Genomic DNA, 14,984 nt, shown 5'->3' with positions numbered 1-14,984 from the left:
AATTCTACCTAATTCTCTTTCTCACTCTTCTTCTTCTTTCCAACCATCCGACCCGCCAACATTCACGTAAGCGGTTATCGGGACTAATCCAGAGGGGAAGTGGGTCAGTGGTGCTCTCTGACCTGCTTAGAGTAACCTCAGGTCATTAATACTGAACTACTGAGCCTCGTGGCCCACAGACCCAGCTCACCCTCAGCTTCACAGAGGTGTAAGCTAGCTAATTGCTGGGCTACAAGGGGTCACATATCCAAGCTAAGAGCTCATTTGTCACATAACCACTGAACTACATACGAGGACTGGACTAGTGAACTCTGGTTTGCATAATATAGGACTGTTATTATGATGATAGGAGAGAATAAGGTATATTGTAATGTTTATTTTTACTAACTAGCTCAAACAGGCTACAAAAAAAAGATGGAAGAGTTTAACGTGTGTGGGATGTTATTGTAAACCAGGACCTCAAGTGCATTGACTCTGTTCTGAGCAATAGTGCCCCCATTTGGTAAAAAACAGTGCTACCAGCAGCAACAAAGCATTGTGGGGGAGTTCCATGTGTGGACTTAATGAAATGAAGGCAGTGTGGCTCTGTGGTGACGACTGCAGCTTTGATTCCACTCAGCCTTACTCAGCTCCTGGCTATTGATCCTCTCTGGAGGAGTACGTCTCCAATAAAAGCAGAATAAGAACAGTTGACTTTGTCTTACCGTGGAGTCCCTGGTGGGGGAGTTGGACAGCCCGTTACTGCTCGGCTCCCAAGTCGATGAGCTGAAGGCTCTGCTGCTGCTGCTGCTGCTGCCGAAGGCCTCCTGGGTGGAGCTCCGCGACAGACCTGAGTAGCTCGGGCGGGAGCTGGTGCCATATGAGTCAGCCACATCGCTGGCCCGACTGCGGTAGCTCCGCAGGGCACTGGTGGAAGAGGAGGGGATGGAGGAGGAGGAGGCGTCGTTGAGGCGCAGAGAGGCCAGGTCCCTGCTCAAGTCACTCTGGGATACAGATTTCCGTCGGTTGAGCGAGATGCTGGAGGCCACCGGTGAAGAAGAGAGGTAGCTGGACTGGGCCGAGGACGAGGAGTAGGAACTGTAGCCGGTGTAGGCCGACCCCCCGCTCAGCCCCGACCCTCCGTAGCTCTTGACGGGGGTTCTGCTGAGGCTCTCGCTCCGGCGGCCGATGCTGCTGCTTCCAAGGATGTCGGTGCGTGGGATGGTTCGACCGCGGTCGCGGTCGCGGTCGGGGTCCGAGGAGGTGCTGTAGTTGCGGCTGCGGATGGCGGAGCTGTTCAGATAGCTGGAGGAGGAGTAACCTGAGGAGGAGGCGGAGGAGGAGGAAGTGGGCGACTTGTAGGAGGAGAGCCTGTCCCGCTCGCTGTAGGAGCTAAGGCCCGGGGTCAGGGAGGAGCCGTAGGAGCTGTAGTGGCTGGTGTAGGAGGGGCCAGCGTAGCGCTTGGCGGTGGAGGAGACGCGGGACATGCTGCTGCTGCTGCTGCTGGTTTCTCAGCCACGGGGAGGGAGAGCCTCTGGAAGACCGCATCGACTGCAGACACAGCAAAGAGACACAAGCTCTGTATTAGTTCATCAGCAACAATCAAATCGATACTTACACTACAGCAACAACGGAGGCAGCAGTTAGGACATCGTTTATTCTTGCTTCCCTAAGCATGATCTGGTTTTAAAGAGACAAGAGGATTGAAGAAAGTGCATGACTGACTTTAATACCATGAAAACGATGATGGATAGCAGGCTTACTGTGTAACACAAATACCAGATACTCATTGTCCTGCCCTTCAAAGGATTAAATCATCATCTTGTCACTTACTACAAATCACACTTCCTTTACATTACTGCAGTCCAGTTTCAAAGTGATTATTCACTTTGTTTTTCCTGACTTACGGGCAGCGATTAGCCTCCATCCAGTGCACTATATTATCAGAATCATATTAAAGTGAACATCAAGTCTACTTTAACAAAGTTTATCTAATGTCTGAGTGGTCCATAATGCAACAGTGAGTGCTAACTAATGGGCAATGCCTCCACTAAATTGGTCTACAAAAATAATGGAACCATTTTGGACTTTATAGCGACTGCATGTGAATAAATGACCATTTCTGGTCGTATAAAAAAAAAAAGACAGCAGTGCACATGTACACTTTGCTGTCCGTGTCTTTCACATTTCAAATGAAAGACATGTTTTAAGCTTTACAGTCCCATTCTTTAATGTTGTTATAGTTTGTTAATACGAGCGAATGTTGTGCCAGACAGATGTGATTTTGTCTGACGTGGCAGTTTTGCCCGGTGTAACGAAGCATTTTAACACATCGACATCGGGCAAGGAAGTTCTCATTTTTCTATTTAATAAGCTCCACCTTTTTACACCAAGATTTTACATCCCAAACTGCTTTCAGATCCATGTTGGTAAAACTACCGGGAGCCGAAACAACCATCTTCAACTTATTGGCCTTCACGGGGACTTTAATATGAAATCTATGGTTTAATCTCTCTTTAGTGAACAATGGACGAACTGTACGATGTTCTTTATCTTTTTTACTTTCGTGTTCAGACTGTATGAAAGGTTGCGTTATATTCTGAAGATGAATATACATTTGTGTCCGTCTTTTCACTGAACGTTTTGCATATGTCCGACCTCAGGTCTATCAAACTACATGACGTCTATATATTAATTTTTGAATTATTAAAATACTTTACAATAGTCAAGTCAATTTTACCGATGGCTTGATATTATATACAACTGTATCACAGGTTTTCTTGGACTCTCTAATCAGATAATGGAGGAAAAAGTCCTCCATTAGGAACCCCCCACCACCCTCCAGCAACTTCAACCTCATTCTCCAAAATGTGTAAAACTATATGGAAGAGAATCTATACAGGCTATTTTAACTTCTCAAATTGTACATGCCCTCTCCTGAAGGGCCCCAGCACCCCTCCGCTCTCCCACAGCTATGATGGCAGAGTCCAGCCGGTCCAGCACAGTGTGTTCCCGTGGCGGCCGAGGCAGAGAGAGGCTCTTGTTCACATGCACAGCAGCGTCTGAATAAATAAAAGTATCTGGTGTTGCTGATCCGTGTTGAGTTCAGTGAGAGAGGCTCCTATTTCTTTAATCTGTTTCTCTCCCCTCTTCTCTCTCTCTCTCTCTCTCTCCCTCCCTCTCTCTCTCTCTCTCTCTCTCTCCCTCACTGCTTCCCATCCTCCGTCGTTCTCTTCCTCCTCGGCAACCTGCCTCCCCTCCGAGTCCACCCGCCTCCTCGGTGTAATTTCCCTTCCTTCTGGGTGCCTATCACTTTCTCCCTCCGCTGCCCTCTCTCCATCTTCCTGAGACCGCGGGTTTATCAATAATTCAGCTTATGGATCTGGAGTAGGCAGACTGGCACCGTGCTGGAGACGGCCCAACACACACTGCTGGCCAAAACACACAGAGGCAGGCCGGGCGGCTGGGGCCATTCAGCTTAGTACGGCTAAGCCAGCTGGACCAGCAGCATCAAGAACCAGTCCTCCCTTTAGGTCCGCCGGCTAAAGCCAGGCTTTGTAGATGCACGAGGTTTGTTTCTAGAATTTGAAAGCGGTGGTATTTTGCCATTATTTCGGTTTTGGCACCGCAACACAGAGACTGTGTCTGACATCACTCAATAGTTGCCTGGATCTGGATTTAATCTCCATCACCACCTCTGTCAGTTACTGGAGCCAGATAATTACCAAGTTAGGGCAATGTGGCGGGAAGCCGGGGCCAGAACTGAGGCGGAGCGAACCAGCAACAACCACAACAACTAGTGTGAGAGTTTGAGTCACCAGCCAAACAGGATAAATGGCCCAGAAAGATTCCTCTCTGGAAGACTGGAGTTAATCACAACATGCATGAACAAGTCATTACCACTGACACTGATTATTAAAGCTTAAATGAGTCCCGATTCAGCAGCCTTCAGCGCTGTTGCTCCCCTCACCGGAGACCGGAGGCGCCGACAGCTCGGCTGTATTTTTACAGACATAAACCCGACGGAGTAACTCTGCTGCAGCTATCAGCCTCCTTATCAGCAGGGCTTTAATCGGCTGCTTACGATGAGTGATGTGGTCCTAAATCATCACACAATCTGAAGTGGGCTGGGCCAAGTCGGAAAAAGCACCAATCAGGATTCAGCAATATCTTCCGTTGTCTATTAACAGTTTTTCACTCTTCAATTGCTGTTTTCAGAACTTTAACTTGGATGTGTTTAGCATTTATAGTCATGAACGTTTATCCTGGTGTTTAAGATGATTTGAGTAGCATGAAGGCAATCCCTAACGTTTTGTCTTGTATTTTGTATCCAACTCAATTCTTCTGTCTTCGGTTACAACGGTTTCCTACAGAAGACTTATCCAGGCAAAAAGACAATTTCAACAAAAACGAGAAAATAATCTGTAATTATAGCCGTTCTGTTTTTCTAGTGCCTGAGCGATGAATCATTGTTGTTTTATTCATGATATCCTTGTCAAAGATGTTTGGTTCTGTTGTATGAATATGTTCTAGGGTCGGTATATGTATAGTTAAGAGTCACATTTTTTAAAAGTATTAACAGGCTGTAGTGTTTAACACATTTATTGCAATGTATTGTGAGTTTTATCTTTGCTTGTCATGGGCTCATTATCTTAGTAAAATACATTTCTATAAAATCATACTACCTCAATCCAAAACATGTCTAGTCTGCTGCTTTCTCACTGTGCACATTTTCTGCTAATTTCCCGTATAATTTGCTGCTTGAACACGAGCCGAGCAGCCGACTTTGATTGAAGCAAAACTCATTCCTCACTGCAGATTCCACTGACCTGCAAGGCTGCGGCCGGTAAGCTCACCGCATCCTTATCATCACAGCAGCTCACACCTTCACTGTGCGACTCCTCGCGATGTGCGAACACAAGGATCTAAAACAGTGAGCGAGATGACGGTGGGAATCCAGCGTGACCCGTGGTACCACGAGCTCTGTTCTTTTTGGCAAAAGTAAAAGATGCGGTTGCATGAGTCCGGCTCTTCACTAAAGCAGCCTACATGTCCTTTTACCCCCTGACTGCATCCTCTCAGCCTTGATTCGACCCTTCCCCTGACTGCCTCGTGCATGCGCCCCTCTGTATCCCCACAGCTGTGTCACAACCAAAGGTAACGGGCAGCTGGGTGAAAGGAGCTCGGGCTGGGCTGGTGGGCGAGCTGCTAAGAGTGAAGTGTGAACAACAAGTCACACCCGTGGGAGTAACACCACACAGCACGGACACACCGGATTGATAAGATGATAGCAAACTATGGTTTCCACTTCTGAGAGGAGATGTCTCCACGGAAACAACAACACAGGCACGTGCATGTGCCACAAACACACACACACACACACACACACACACACACACACACACACACACACACACAAACACACAAACGCACTCTGGCTATTCTGCACTTTCGGCCTCCCCTGAGGCTGTGCTAACCAGCAGTTGCCATAGCTACCGTGGCAACAAGCTGCATTTGTTTGCCTGCTACCAACGCATAAAGGACTTAGAAGTAGCAGCAGGACATGTTCCACAACCAATTTACACTTACAATCAGAGCTAGAGACGGTGGCTGCACTTAATGCTCCGCATTCCTGTCTTTAGAGAACCACCCAGGACATGAAAAGCCTAACAAGCGACTGGAAAATGACAGAACAGGATAAGAGTGAAACAAACATGAGAGGTCGCAGGGAGAACAACACCGCGCTACTGAGAAAGCGCCTCTTGGTCTGCAAAGCTTCTCCTAAATCTGTATTAAGAAAGCTGTCGACAGAGAGGCACAAGAGACCGCAGGAGCGCAACGCAAGAGAAGATTTTAGCAGCTGACTGCAGGCATCCTGCTGGCAGAGAGCTGAAGAGATGAGGTTTCACTTACAGGGCAGCTTTCAGAAAACCAAGCGAAAAACTTTTTAGGAACCTCACGTTCAGTACGCGGACATGGATTCGAGCGTTACCAAAAAAAAAAAATGAATCCACGAAACTAACGAAACACCCGCAAGGAGTGTCGAAAGTAACAATTCCCACAGCTTGAACGCTTTTACTCTTCGACACAGATTCCTGTGCATTCACAATAAAATAAATAAACCCTCCTTGTGCTATTCCAGCAAAACTTGTGCTTTTTTTTGACAATTCATAATTCAAAATGAGTCAGCGAGTCACATCTCTTCCAGTACAGAGACAATCTGAAGTACGTGAGGCGAGTGTGTGTGGTGACGCAGGGCGCCAAGAATTAGTTGCATGAATGTAACATCAGCACGGACGCTCTCTGGGGATTTGGAGTGAGAGTATGTGTGTCTTTGTGTGTGTAGAGATGTAATTTACATATAATCAGTCACATATGATTATATGTAAATGATTTGCTCAATCTTGGCTGACTCGGTGCACTTCTGAAGGGAATTCAGTGCTTTTATGTGAAGGTCAAGTTTAACAGGTCATAAATATGGAAAGAAGACACATGTAAGCGCAACAAGTAGATTAATATTTCACTCCTCTACAGCACAGTGCGATCAATACTTATGTCTAACTGATGACCTGGCTGACCACATTAACATGAAATGAAATTGAATTGTAACACATTTACTTCTCAAGCAGGATAAGCAACGACGAGGCTTCTTATCGACAACCTGACATCACGGTCGAGTTCGCTCATTTGGTTGCGGAGGGGAGAAGTTTTGTTTTGCTCAAACCAACTGTGTCATTATTTACCGACCTTACAGGAGCAAATGTTTTGAGACTTAAAAACCCCTGTGTGAATCTATTCCACACTTCTCACCAGATGTAGCTGGCCAGCTACGTGGGAGGAAGACGTCCCTGATCTTAATCCCTCCTGAAGAGCTATGATGTGTTTGTCCACTTGCAGAAGCGGGCTATGAAATCAGCATTCGTTTGCTTCCTATCCACCTGATGAGGCGATGAACTGTTTTCATCTCCACCAACTCCTGAGCGAAATATCCAGGTCACCATTATGTTAGCCAACGTGTTGCTAACTTTGCCTGGCAGCTGTCTGTCTGTACGGTGTGTTCATGCAGCTTGATCACTGAGAAGAGCTGCGGACTGCTGCTGCAAATGAGCTAAGACTGATAATGAGGCAAAGCAGTAACGCTGAAGACTGTGGAACCGAAACAATGAGCTGAAAGACAATACAACACTTCGTAAAACAGAAAGGAACGGAAGAGAAATGGGTGTAAATTCTATTTGGGTTTGTTACTACAAGTACACCTTTTAAGATGTTATTCATTAGTGCAGCTTTAAGTCATGTTTTCATAATGGAGTTGTTGTTTTTTTTTTTTTTTTTTTATCTTTGAATCATTGTACTGCTACTTTTAAAATGACCCTTGTTGACTTTTTGCAAACCACACAAACCATTTAGAAAGTCACGTAGGAGCACAGTATTGTCTCGTATGAACACATGCAACCAGGCACAACTAACGTGATGTGGATGTAGTCTTGATCTCATAATGTTAGAAATCAATATGGGGAGTTTGAGATCTCGGAGCTGTGCTGGTTTTGGCTTAGTGTCACAGGCTGCCATATGTATACCCTGAAATGTGAGCAGATAAGAGACTGCTGATTTCTGTGAAGGCCACACTGACGCCTCTGCCCTCCCTCTCTGCCTGTTTCAACTAGTTGCCAAGCATATTAAAATCGGGCTTAACTACTTCTCTATTCTGACAAGCCATAATTGGACCTTCCATAGTTACTGGTTAGATGCCATTCAACACCTTTGTTTTGACCTCAGCCAAAGGTAGTGAGAGGCAGTGCAGTACTGCATGGAAGCAGCACTTTAGACTTACAAACCAAGAAGAAAGGGAAATGGACTACATCAATGCACAGTGCTGGTACAAGAATATATAGAGTGGCAAATAAAACCATAAAATTAAAGTGGCAACTGAAAACATGTGGTTCATAATAAATGTTATGAAAGAGATGTAATATCAATGGCTTCAGTTGCCCCTCCAGCGAGCTAAGAAGCTCAGGGGCTCTGAACGTAACAACTCTGTTACCTTTCATTTTCCATCCTTGAACATACTTTATTAGACTCTCTAAAAAGAGTCACATCCCCAAAACACCGAGATTCAAAGATTCATTTCTTCCTATTTTCTGCCACCTCCTCATTACAATTCTTCACTACACAACCACGTTTCTATTATATGAAAAGCGGGAGAGCAGCAGCCAACTCGCATTCATCACAACCACCATCTGTTGGTGACTCACATGAGAGGTCCATAGACGCAGCGGTGACCTCAGAGAGGACGGGATCTGTGGGCTAGTGATTGATGCTCCGGCCTCTGCAGCTGACTGCTGTAATTCTTTATTCATTGAGCTAATCATTCGGTCAATTAGACGCCATCATTATTTGAAGCTCCTATCGATCTCTGCCAGGCCACCGAGTGATGCCGAGAGATCCATTAGATACACAGAAGTGGCTCGAAGCAACTGGTGGTTACATCTGTGCTTCACACTTGTGGAGCAGTTTTTACTGTTAACACGTTCAACACAGATGATGTCACTCACGTTTCATTTTTAAAATATCGATCTAAAAAAATGAATACGATCAATAACAAATTTATGAATGCCACTTCTTGCACAACTCCATAACAATATTATATTTGATAAATTCCCGTCTGATTTATGTAAAAGGTTTTCACACAAGCGCCATCTCTTTGTGTTCTGCGCTGCCCCTGACCGACATCAGCGCTGCTTTTTGCTTTTGACACAAGTGATCACAGTATTTCAACAGGTAGGCGCAGAACCTGAGTCGGAGCACCTGGACCCACATGTGACTGATAATTGGAACAGGCTGATATTCATCCACCGATATGGGATTATTGCAGCTATATTACAAGGAAACAGAAACATCAGTGTCACTTGTTACGTAGTTTTGCTCACCAGAGAGAACTCAAGTTGATTAAAATGTCCCGCTTAACGTCATATAATGCAGTATGTCACAATTTAAAACATGAAAGTTAATGTTTTGTGTTATATCCCTCCCGGTCTCAATGTTACCTGTCAAACCAAACGTTTTGCGTTTCCATACGCAATCATGTTTTGTCATCAGACAATTTAAAACGTGGTGTACCACAAGGATCGATTCTTGGTCCGCTCTTATAATTGTAATTCTTGTCCACCTTTTATAGTAACAGCTCTTGGGTAGAAGACACAATTCAAAACTGACACAAGCCCCAAAATGAATGGATGTCTAAGTATCCACAACCTAAATGATGGAAAGAAAAGATTTGTCTCTTCCTCTTGTTTGCATTGTGGCTCCAGAAAGTCTCAAAGTTTCCTGTTTTCTGTCTTATTTGCAAGTGATTCTTTCCGCATCTAATTGACGACTATCTTGTGACCTACAACCAACTCTGTATTACCACACGAAAGCAGGTACAAAGGGAATGGGGGTGATGGTCTACTGTTTGTCCCACTGTATAAAAGCTGCCCTACGGAGGAGGGAGGGGGCCTTTTTGCTGGACACCTCTCTTTGAGGGTGCATGTATGTGTTCCTTCTTGCAAGAATAAATGTCCGATGTGTTTGATTTTGAACCAAGCCTCTGAGTAATTTTTCCAACACTAACTGAAACGAAACTATTTTTTTACTTGCCACAATATTTTTGTGAAACCAGGCTGTTGTGGTTGATACTGATGTCAATAATAGTTTTGTTGCAGAAACATGATACAAATGGCTGAACATCATCTTGTCAGTGCTCTCTGGTGGGAAAACTACAGATGTGACATCTCAAACCGAGAATAGTATCTCTGCACTGCACTTTCTTTTTAATTATGGACCAGCATGTACATCAATACTTGCATGTCTTAAAGAAGCTAAGATTGGTCTCGCTCGATCAGATTCTGTTCTGTACAATTACTCAAATTAAATTAAACAAGCAATTATTATTTTTTTATCCAAAACTAAAGTTTGACCTCCACGTGAAACTATTAGCCAAGAACTTTGGCGGAATCCAAATCCGAATGAAAAAGTCATCCAAGCTGTCATCACGTCACGTTTCAGCGACTGTAATGATTTAGATCATCAATTTGAATAAATCTTCTCTGTCTCCACTCCAGATGGAAATCTGCACCAAGTCTTCCTACAAGAATTTAACATAGATGCGTACATTATGCCGGTTTCAGCTTTTTACTGGCTCCCTGTCACTTATAGGACATCACTCCTAAAATATCAGCCAGCACAGTCAGGCACCTCTGAATCGTTGTGCCTTCTGACATCTCATCGGAGCGGGGGACCTCTGGTTCTTCCAACGTCAAGGCTGAAAATTAAAGACGACTGCGCCGCTGCTCTTGTTGCCTCTCGACTCACAAAAAGCCTCCCACGGTCTCAAAAGAAGCCACATCAGCTCACATCTCTAAAAAGCACTTTAACCCAAAACTGTTTTCTCTGGCTTTGTCTCCTTCCTTTACACCTGCAAATTCCAAATCCAGTAGATAAACTAGTCTCCAGTAGAAATAAGACCATGTTACCACCTCTGCATTATATAACAGCTGCGTTGCATGGCAGCTTTGATGTCCAGGTCAGTGGATATGAGCTTAGTGGTGAATTCTGTTTTCCACTTTTCTTTGATTTTGCCATCGTCAAAACTTTTTAGCTACATTTGAAATGTCCTACTGCGTCACAGTCTAAATGTCTGCATAGCAGTAATGCTGTAAACTGAGAAGGAACTGACGTGCAGCATCAACTTTCCAGTTCACGCACTTGCGTGAGTCATTGAGTGAGCTGATAAAACGCAGCACGCTACTTATTTTTATAACTTCTTTTGACTTGGCTTCAGAAAAGGACTGGTCAGTTGTGCTGTGATACATCTGAATCTGGTGCAAAACTCCCGACATGCAGCACCAGCGAATGCATTATGACCTACATGTACTCGAGGTTACATGAGAGTTTGCGCCGGGACAGCCGGGACAGCCGGGACAGTGTTTGCGTGTGTAAAAAGCGTCGGTGTGTGAAGTAGTTACCTGCCGTATTTGTAGCGGTGTGTGTCAGTCCCCGCAGACTGCAACGGCTCGGGGGCGCCTCATCCTACTGTTGCTACCCCACAGTGTACACACACATACACACACACACACACAAACACACACAAACACACACAGGGTTTCTGTGACACTGATCACTCCTGTGGAAACACACAGACATGTAACATGTCAAACCACGGGACACACAGGACGACACAATGGAACGGCAACATGTGAAAACAAATCTCTTATTCTGTTGACTGATGAAACGTGTTTGAGATAACTGTTATCTGAAACTGGAAAGTACGTCCAGTGAGTGTCAAACAACAGCCACTCTGGCAGAAAATCTCTGCTAAGGCAGCATACAAGACACATCATATTGCCTGTAAGACTGTAAATTGACAAATAAAGCAGAAGTCAGCGTCCCTTTGATGTGTATTGTTTCGTCTCTCACGGCAAACTGTTTCATTTACAGCAGACATGTTCAGCACGAAGTGACCGTACCGGCCAACACATTCTCCGGATTTCATGTCCGACCATGAAAGATTGATGATGCATCCTTCAGATCGCACGATCAAATACGGAAAAGTTGCTCAATTGTAAAGCTCAGGTAAACAGAAAGTTGATCGGTTGACTCCATCTTGTGAAGCTTCACGACATATCGTAGCTCTTATACCACTTGTTTCAAAGCCAACATCACAACCGGGTACTGCTAAACTGGATATATTTTCACTATCAAATGTAAATGTCTGGCGTGTGCACAACCAGAGGGTTCTCTACTCGTGCTAGAAAAATCCAGAACTTTCTGAAACATTGTCTTCTACCCATGTCTCCTTGGGAAGACACACATCCTTACAGCTGAGCCAGCAGCCGACATCAACTATCAACTGACAAGCGGGTACCTAAAAGAAGACAAAAAGTGAGGAAGAGTGGTGGGTTAAGTTGGGTTTCAAAAGGCTCACCCTTGTTGTTCTGAGCGGCCAGGCCAACAGACAGAAAGCAATGGGGTGCTACTCGGGACGCTGTGGCCCCAGAGTGTGAGAGGATAGTATGAGCACAGCGACCCAGAATGCCACAGATCAAGTTACAGAGCCGGTAAATATAGCAGACGCCTCTGACCTCCACAGGTCGCTCAACACTCACTGGCATTCCAATTTGCTCTTAAAGGACTAGCATTAGGGCTTTTTATATGCCAAGCTGGGTAAGCATCAAGTACACCACACTGCTGTCGCCAGCAGATTGGCTGCTTTCACAGAAATTAAAGTCTGAAGTAAGGGGCAAGCTTTACTGGCTCATGATTCATCCACAGGCATGTCTGATTTCCTCAGCAACAGAGCTGCTGCATAGCAAATGACAGATAATATACCCGAGACTGTCATACAAATATAATTGGTTAGCTGACATTGCAAACATCAAAGTGAAATGTATCATAATATTTAATGTTGATTAACTAAATGCATTTAAGCTTTATTGGACTTTATTTGCTGGTGGCATTTCAATTTCTTCAAACTTTGAAAGTCATCTTCGACCTATTCTCCTTTGTTCTGGCCACACGTGCCCATTCAATGATACAGCTGCAATGCTGGTGTGTGAAACAACATTACGTGAGCAGCAAATTACCAGATGAAGCCGCGTATTTTGGCGCACAGGAGAACAGTTGACGCGTGTGTGCAAGACAATGGAAAAAGACAGACGTCGCTCTGTGTGAGGTGGACGGTCTCTGTGTGAGGTGGACGGTCTCTGTTGTGTGAGGTGGACGGTCTCTGTTGTGTGAGGTGGACGGTCTCTGTATGAGGTGGACGGTCTCTGTTGTGTGAGGTGGACGGTCTCTGTGTGAGGTGGACGGTCTCTGTGGACGGTCTCTGTATGAGGTGGATGGTCTCTGTGTGAGGTGGACGGTCTCTGTGTGAGGTGGACGGTCTCTGTGGTCTCTGTGAGGTGGACGGTCTCTGTGTGAGGTGGACGGTCTCTGTATGAGGTGGACGGTCTCTGTGTGAGGTGGACGGTCTCTGTATGAGGTGGACGGTCTCTGTATGAGGTGGATGGTCTCTGTTGTGTGAGGTGGACAGTCTCTGTGTGAGGTGGACGGTCTCTGTGGACGGTCTCTGTATGAGGTGGACGGTCTCTGTGTGAGGTGGACGGTCTCTGTGTGAGGTGGACGGTCTCTGTGGTCTCTGTGTGAGGTGGACGGTCTCTGTGGTCTCTGTGTGGGGTGGACGGTCTCTGTGGTCTCTGTGTGAGGTGGACGGTCTCTGTGGTCTCTGTGTGAGGTGGACGGTCTCTGTGGTCTCTGTGTGAGGTGGACGGTCTCTGTGAGCCCGGGGTGTAGCCTTACATGACACTGAGAGTGGATGGGACTTCGCTGGTACAGAAGCCAGGCTCGACGCACCGCAGCGTGCTGCATGTGTCCGCTTTGCTTTTAAAGTGGCACGATTCGACGCAAATACATCCGTGTTTCCAAAAGTACTGAGATCACGTTAATTCACGCGTTATTAGATAACCAGTCAGTTGCTTCGTGATGGAAGCGGGGCGGCATCGCGAAGTGTCCTCGAAGGGGGCGGATCGAAACAGCGAAAACTTGCCGTCCCTCCAGTCCCTTGGTCTGAGGAAGCGAAGCACAAAGTTAATACGACGCTTACCCGCATTAGTAATCCGTCTGAGTGACCTCGGTGGACGTCCCGCCTCGGTCAGTTAACGAGCCATCTTGCTAGCTAACTGAAGTAAACAGTAGCCGTGTTCCGCCAATGTGTCGGAGAGCAGCGCGCCAAACTGAAACCCTGGTCGAAGAAGACACGTTTCTCCGGCGGTGACGGAGTACCTTTAAACTTGTTAGGTACAGAGTGAGCCATGCTCAACTCGCCGATAACCGAACTTCAAGAGTTGGTCGAGCTGTTAATCTCCCTCCAACACACCTCAGGGCAGCGCGCACCTGTTTTAAACTCCCCATGAAACGGAAATAAAAAAAGCTTTTTCACAGTCACATTTGCAGCCGAACACTCTGGAGGCACACTGTGAGTTCTAAAATGTTCTAAGTGGTTCTCGGTAAGGTCTACATCCGCTCCCATCGACAAGGCAATTTAACATTCCCAGAGTTCAATGGGAGTTTGGTTGGTGCCTCCGTCCGTCTCGAAGGACAGCACCTCTCCGGGCTGCGGTGGCGTCAGGTAACCGCATTCACTCACCCCACAGTTGAGGATCATCCCAACCCAAACCGGCAGCGAAACGCCCCCCGAAGAGTCCCCTTCTGGTCGGTTTGCGCTGCTTGTTAGACCATCGCTTCAAATGCAGAGAGAGATGAACAACAATGTTGTACAGGATACTGCACCGGCAGCGGTTTTAATCCAGACTCCGCTGGTGTTCAGCCATGTCTTCGGTCCCCTCGCAGTTGTAGAGTTTCGGCAACCAAGTAACGGTTCTTTTCGCTTTAACGGTGACGTCAGTCCTGCAACGGAGCTCATTTCTGATTGGTTCATACCTCTGTCTGAACGTCACCGCCAGAGCGGCGAACCACCTCCTGCACCGTCGCCATGGAGATGAACGTAAACATCAGAGATTTCTTTCATTGTAAAAATGCAACGTTCATGAATCTGGGAAATCGGAATACTTTTTTTTTTTTTACCCAGTAAAGAATTTTCACCCCAGGTTTTTAGTGGTGAGGAATTTAGTGGGAATACTATTCAAGTAAACTTGGAAGTAAAGAATATTAGCGCACGTGTATTTAATTAGAGACAATTGGAAAAGTCTAACGTTAAAGCTAACGTTAAAGTCTATACAGAAACTCTCGTTACCACCAAAGCATGCAGTATTTTTTCGTTTTACCTGAAGCTTTATTTGTATAGTGAACGCAACAGGAACCGTCACCAAATCCTTTGATTGAGAGCTGTTATGTAAAAATGCATACGAAATTGTGATTGTTTTTCCGGTTTCTTAATTAAAAGACCACTGGCGAAGCGTTGCTATTTAAAAAAAAAAAAATTGATTATTAATATTAAGTAATAAATAAGT

At 45.6% G+C, this 14,984-nt stretch overlaps 1 protein-coding gene across 6 annotated transcripts in view; it reads right to left on the bottom strand.

The window, feature by feature from the left end:
- LOC138196982 (ubiquitin carboxyl-terminal hydrolase 2-like) overlaps positions 1-14,370 on the bottom strand; it is a 53,433-nt gene extending 39,063 nt beyond the window's left edge. The window contains exons 1-3 of one of the 6 annotated variants that reach the window (XM_069147398.1): positions 14,162-14,370; positions 10,983-11,140; positions 705-1,530 (exon numbers count right to left, since the gene is read on the bottom strand). In XM_069147398.1, the coding sequence (XP_069003499.1) occupies positions 705-1,466 (762 nt within the window). In that variant the 5' untranslated portion in view covers positions 1,467-1,530; positions 10,983-11,140; positions 14,162-14,370. Of the gene's footprint in view, positions 1-704; positions 1,531-10,982; positions 11,141-11,941; positions 12,044-13,618; positions 13,725-14,161 lie in introns of those variants that run through there. The other 5 variants (XM_069147397.1, XM_069147403.1, XM_069147399.1 and 2 more) reach the window with 5 other exon arrangements.
- Positions 14,371-14,984: the final 614 nt, after the last annotated feature.

This window comes from Embiotoca jacksoni, unplaced genomic scaffold (genome assembly GCF_022577435.1).
Source record: "Embiotoca jacksoni isolate LCO1_2020_lvr unplaced genomic scaffold, fEmbJac1.0.p SCAF_14, whole genome shotgun sequence".
Taxonomy (NCBI): Eukaryota; Metazoa; Chordata; class Actinopteri; family Embiotocidae; genus Embiotoca; species Embiotoca jacksoni.
This window is presented reverse-complemented; position numbering and strand designations above follow the sequence as displayed.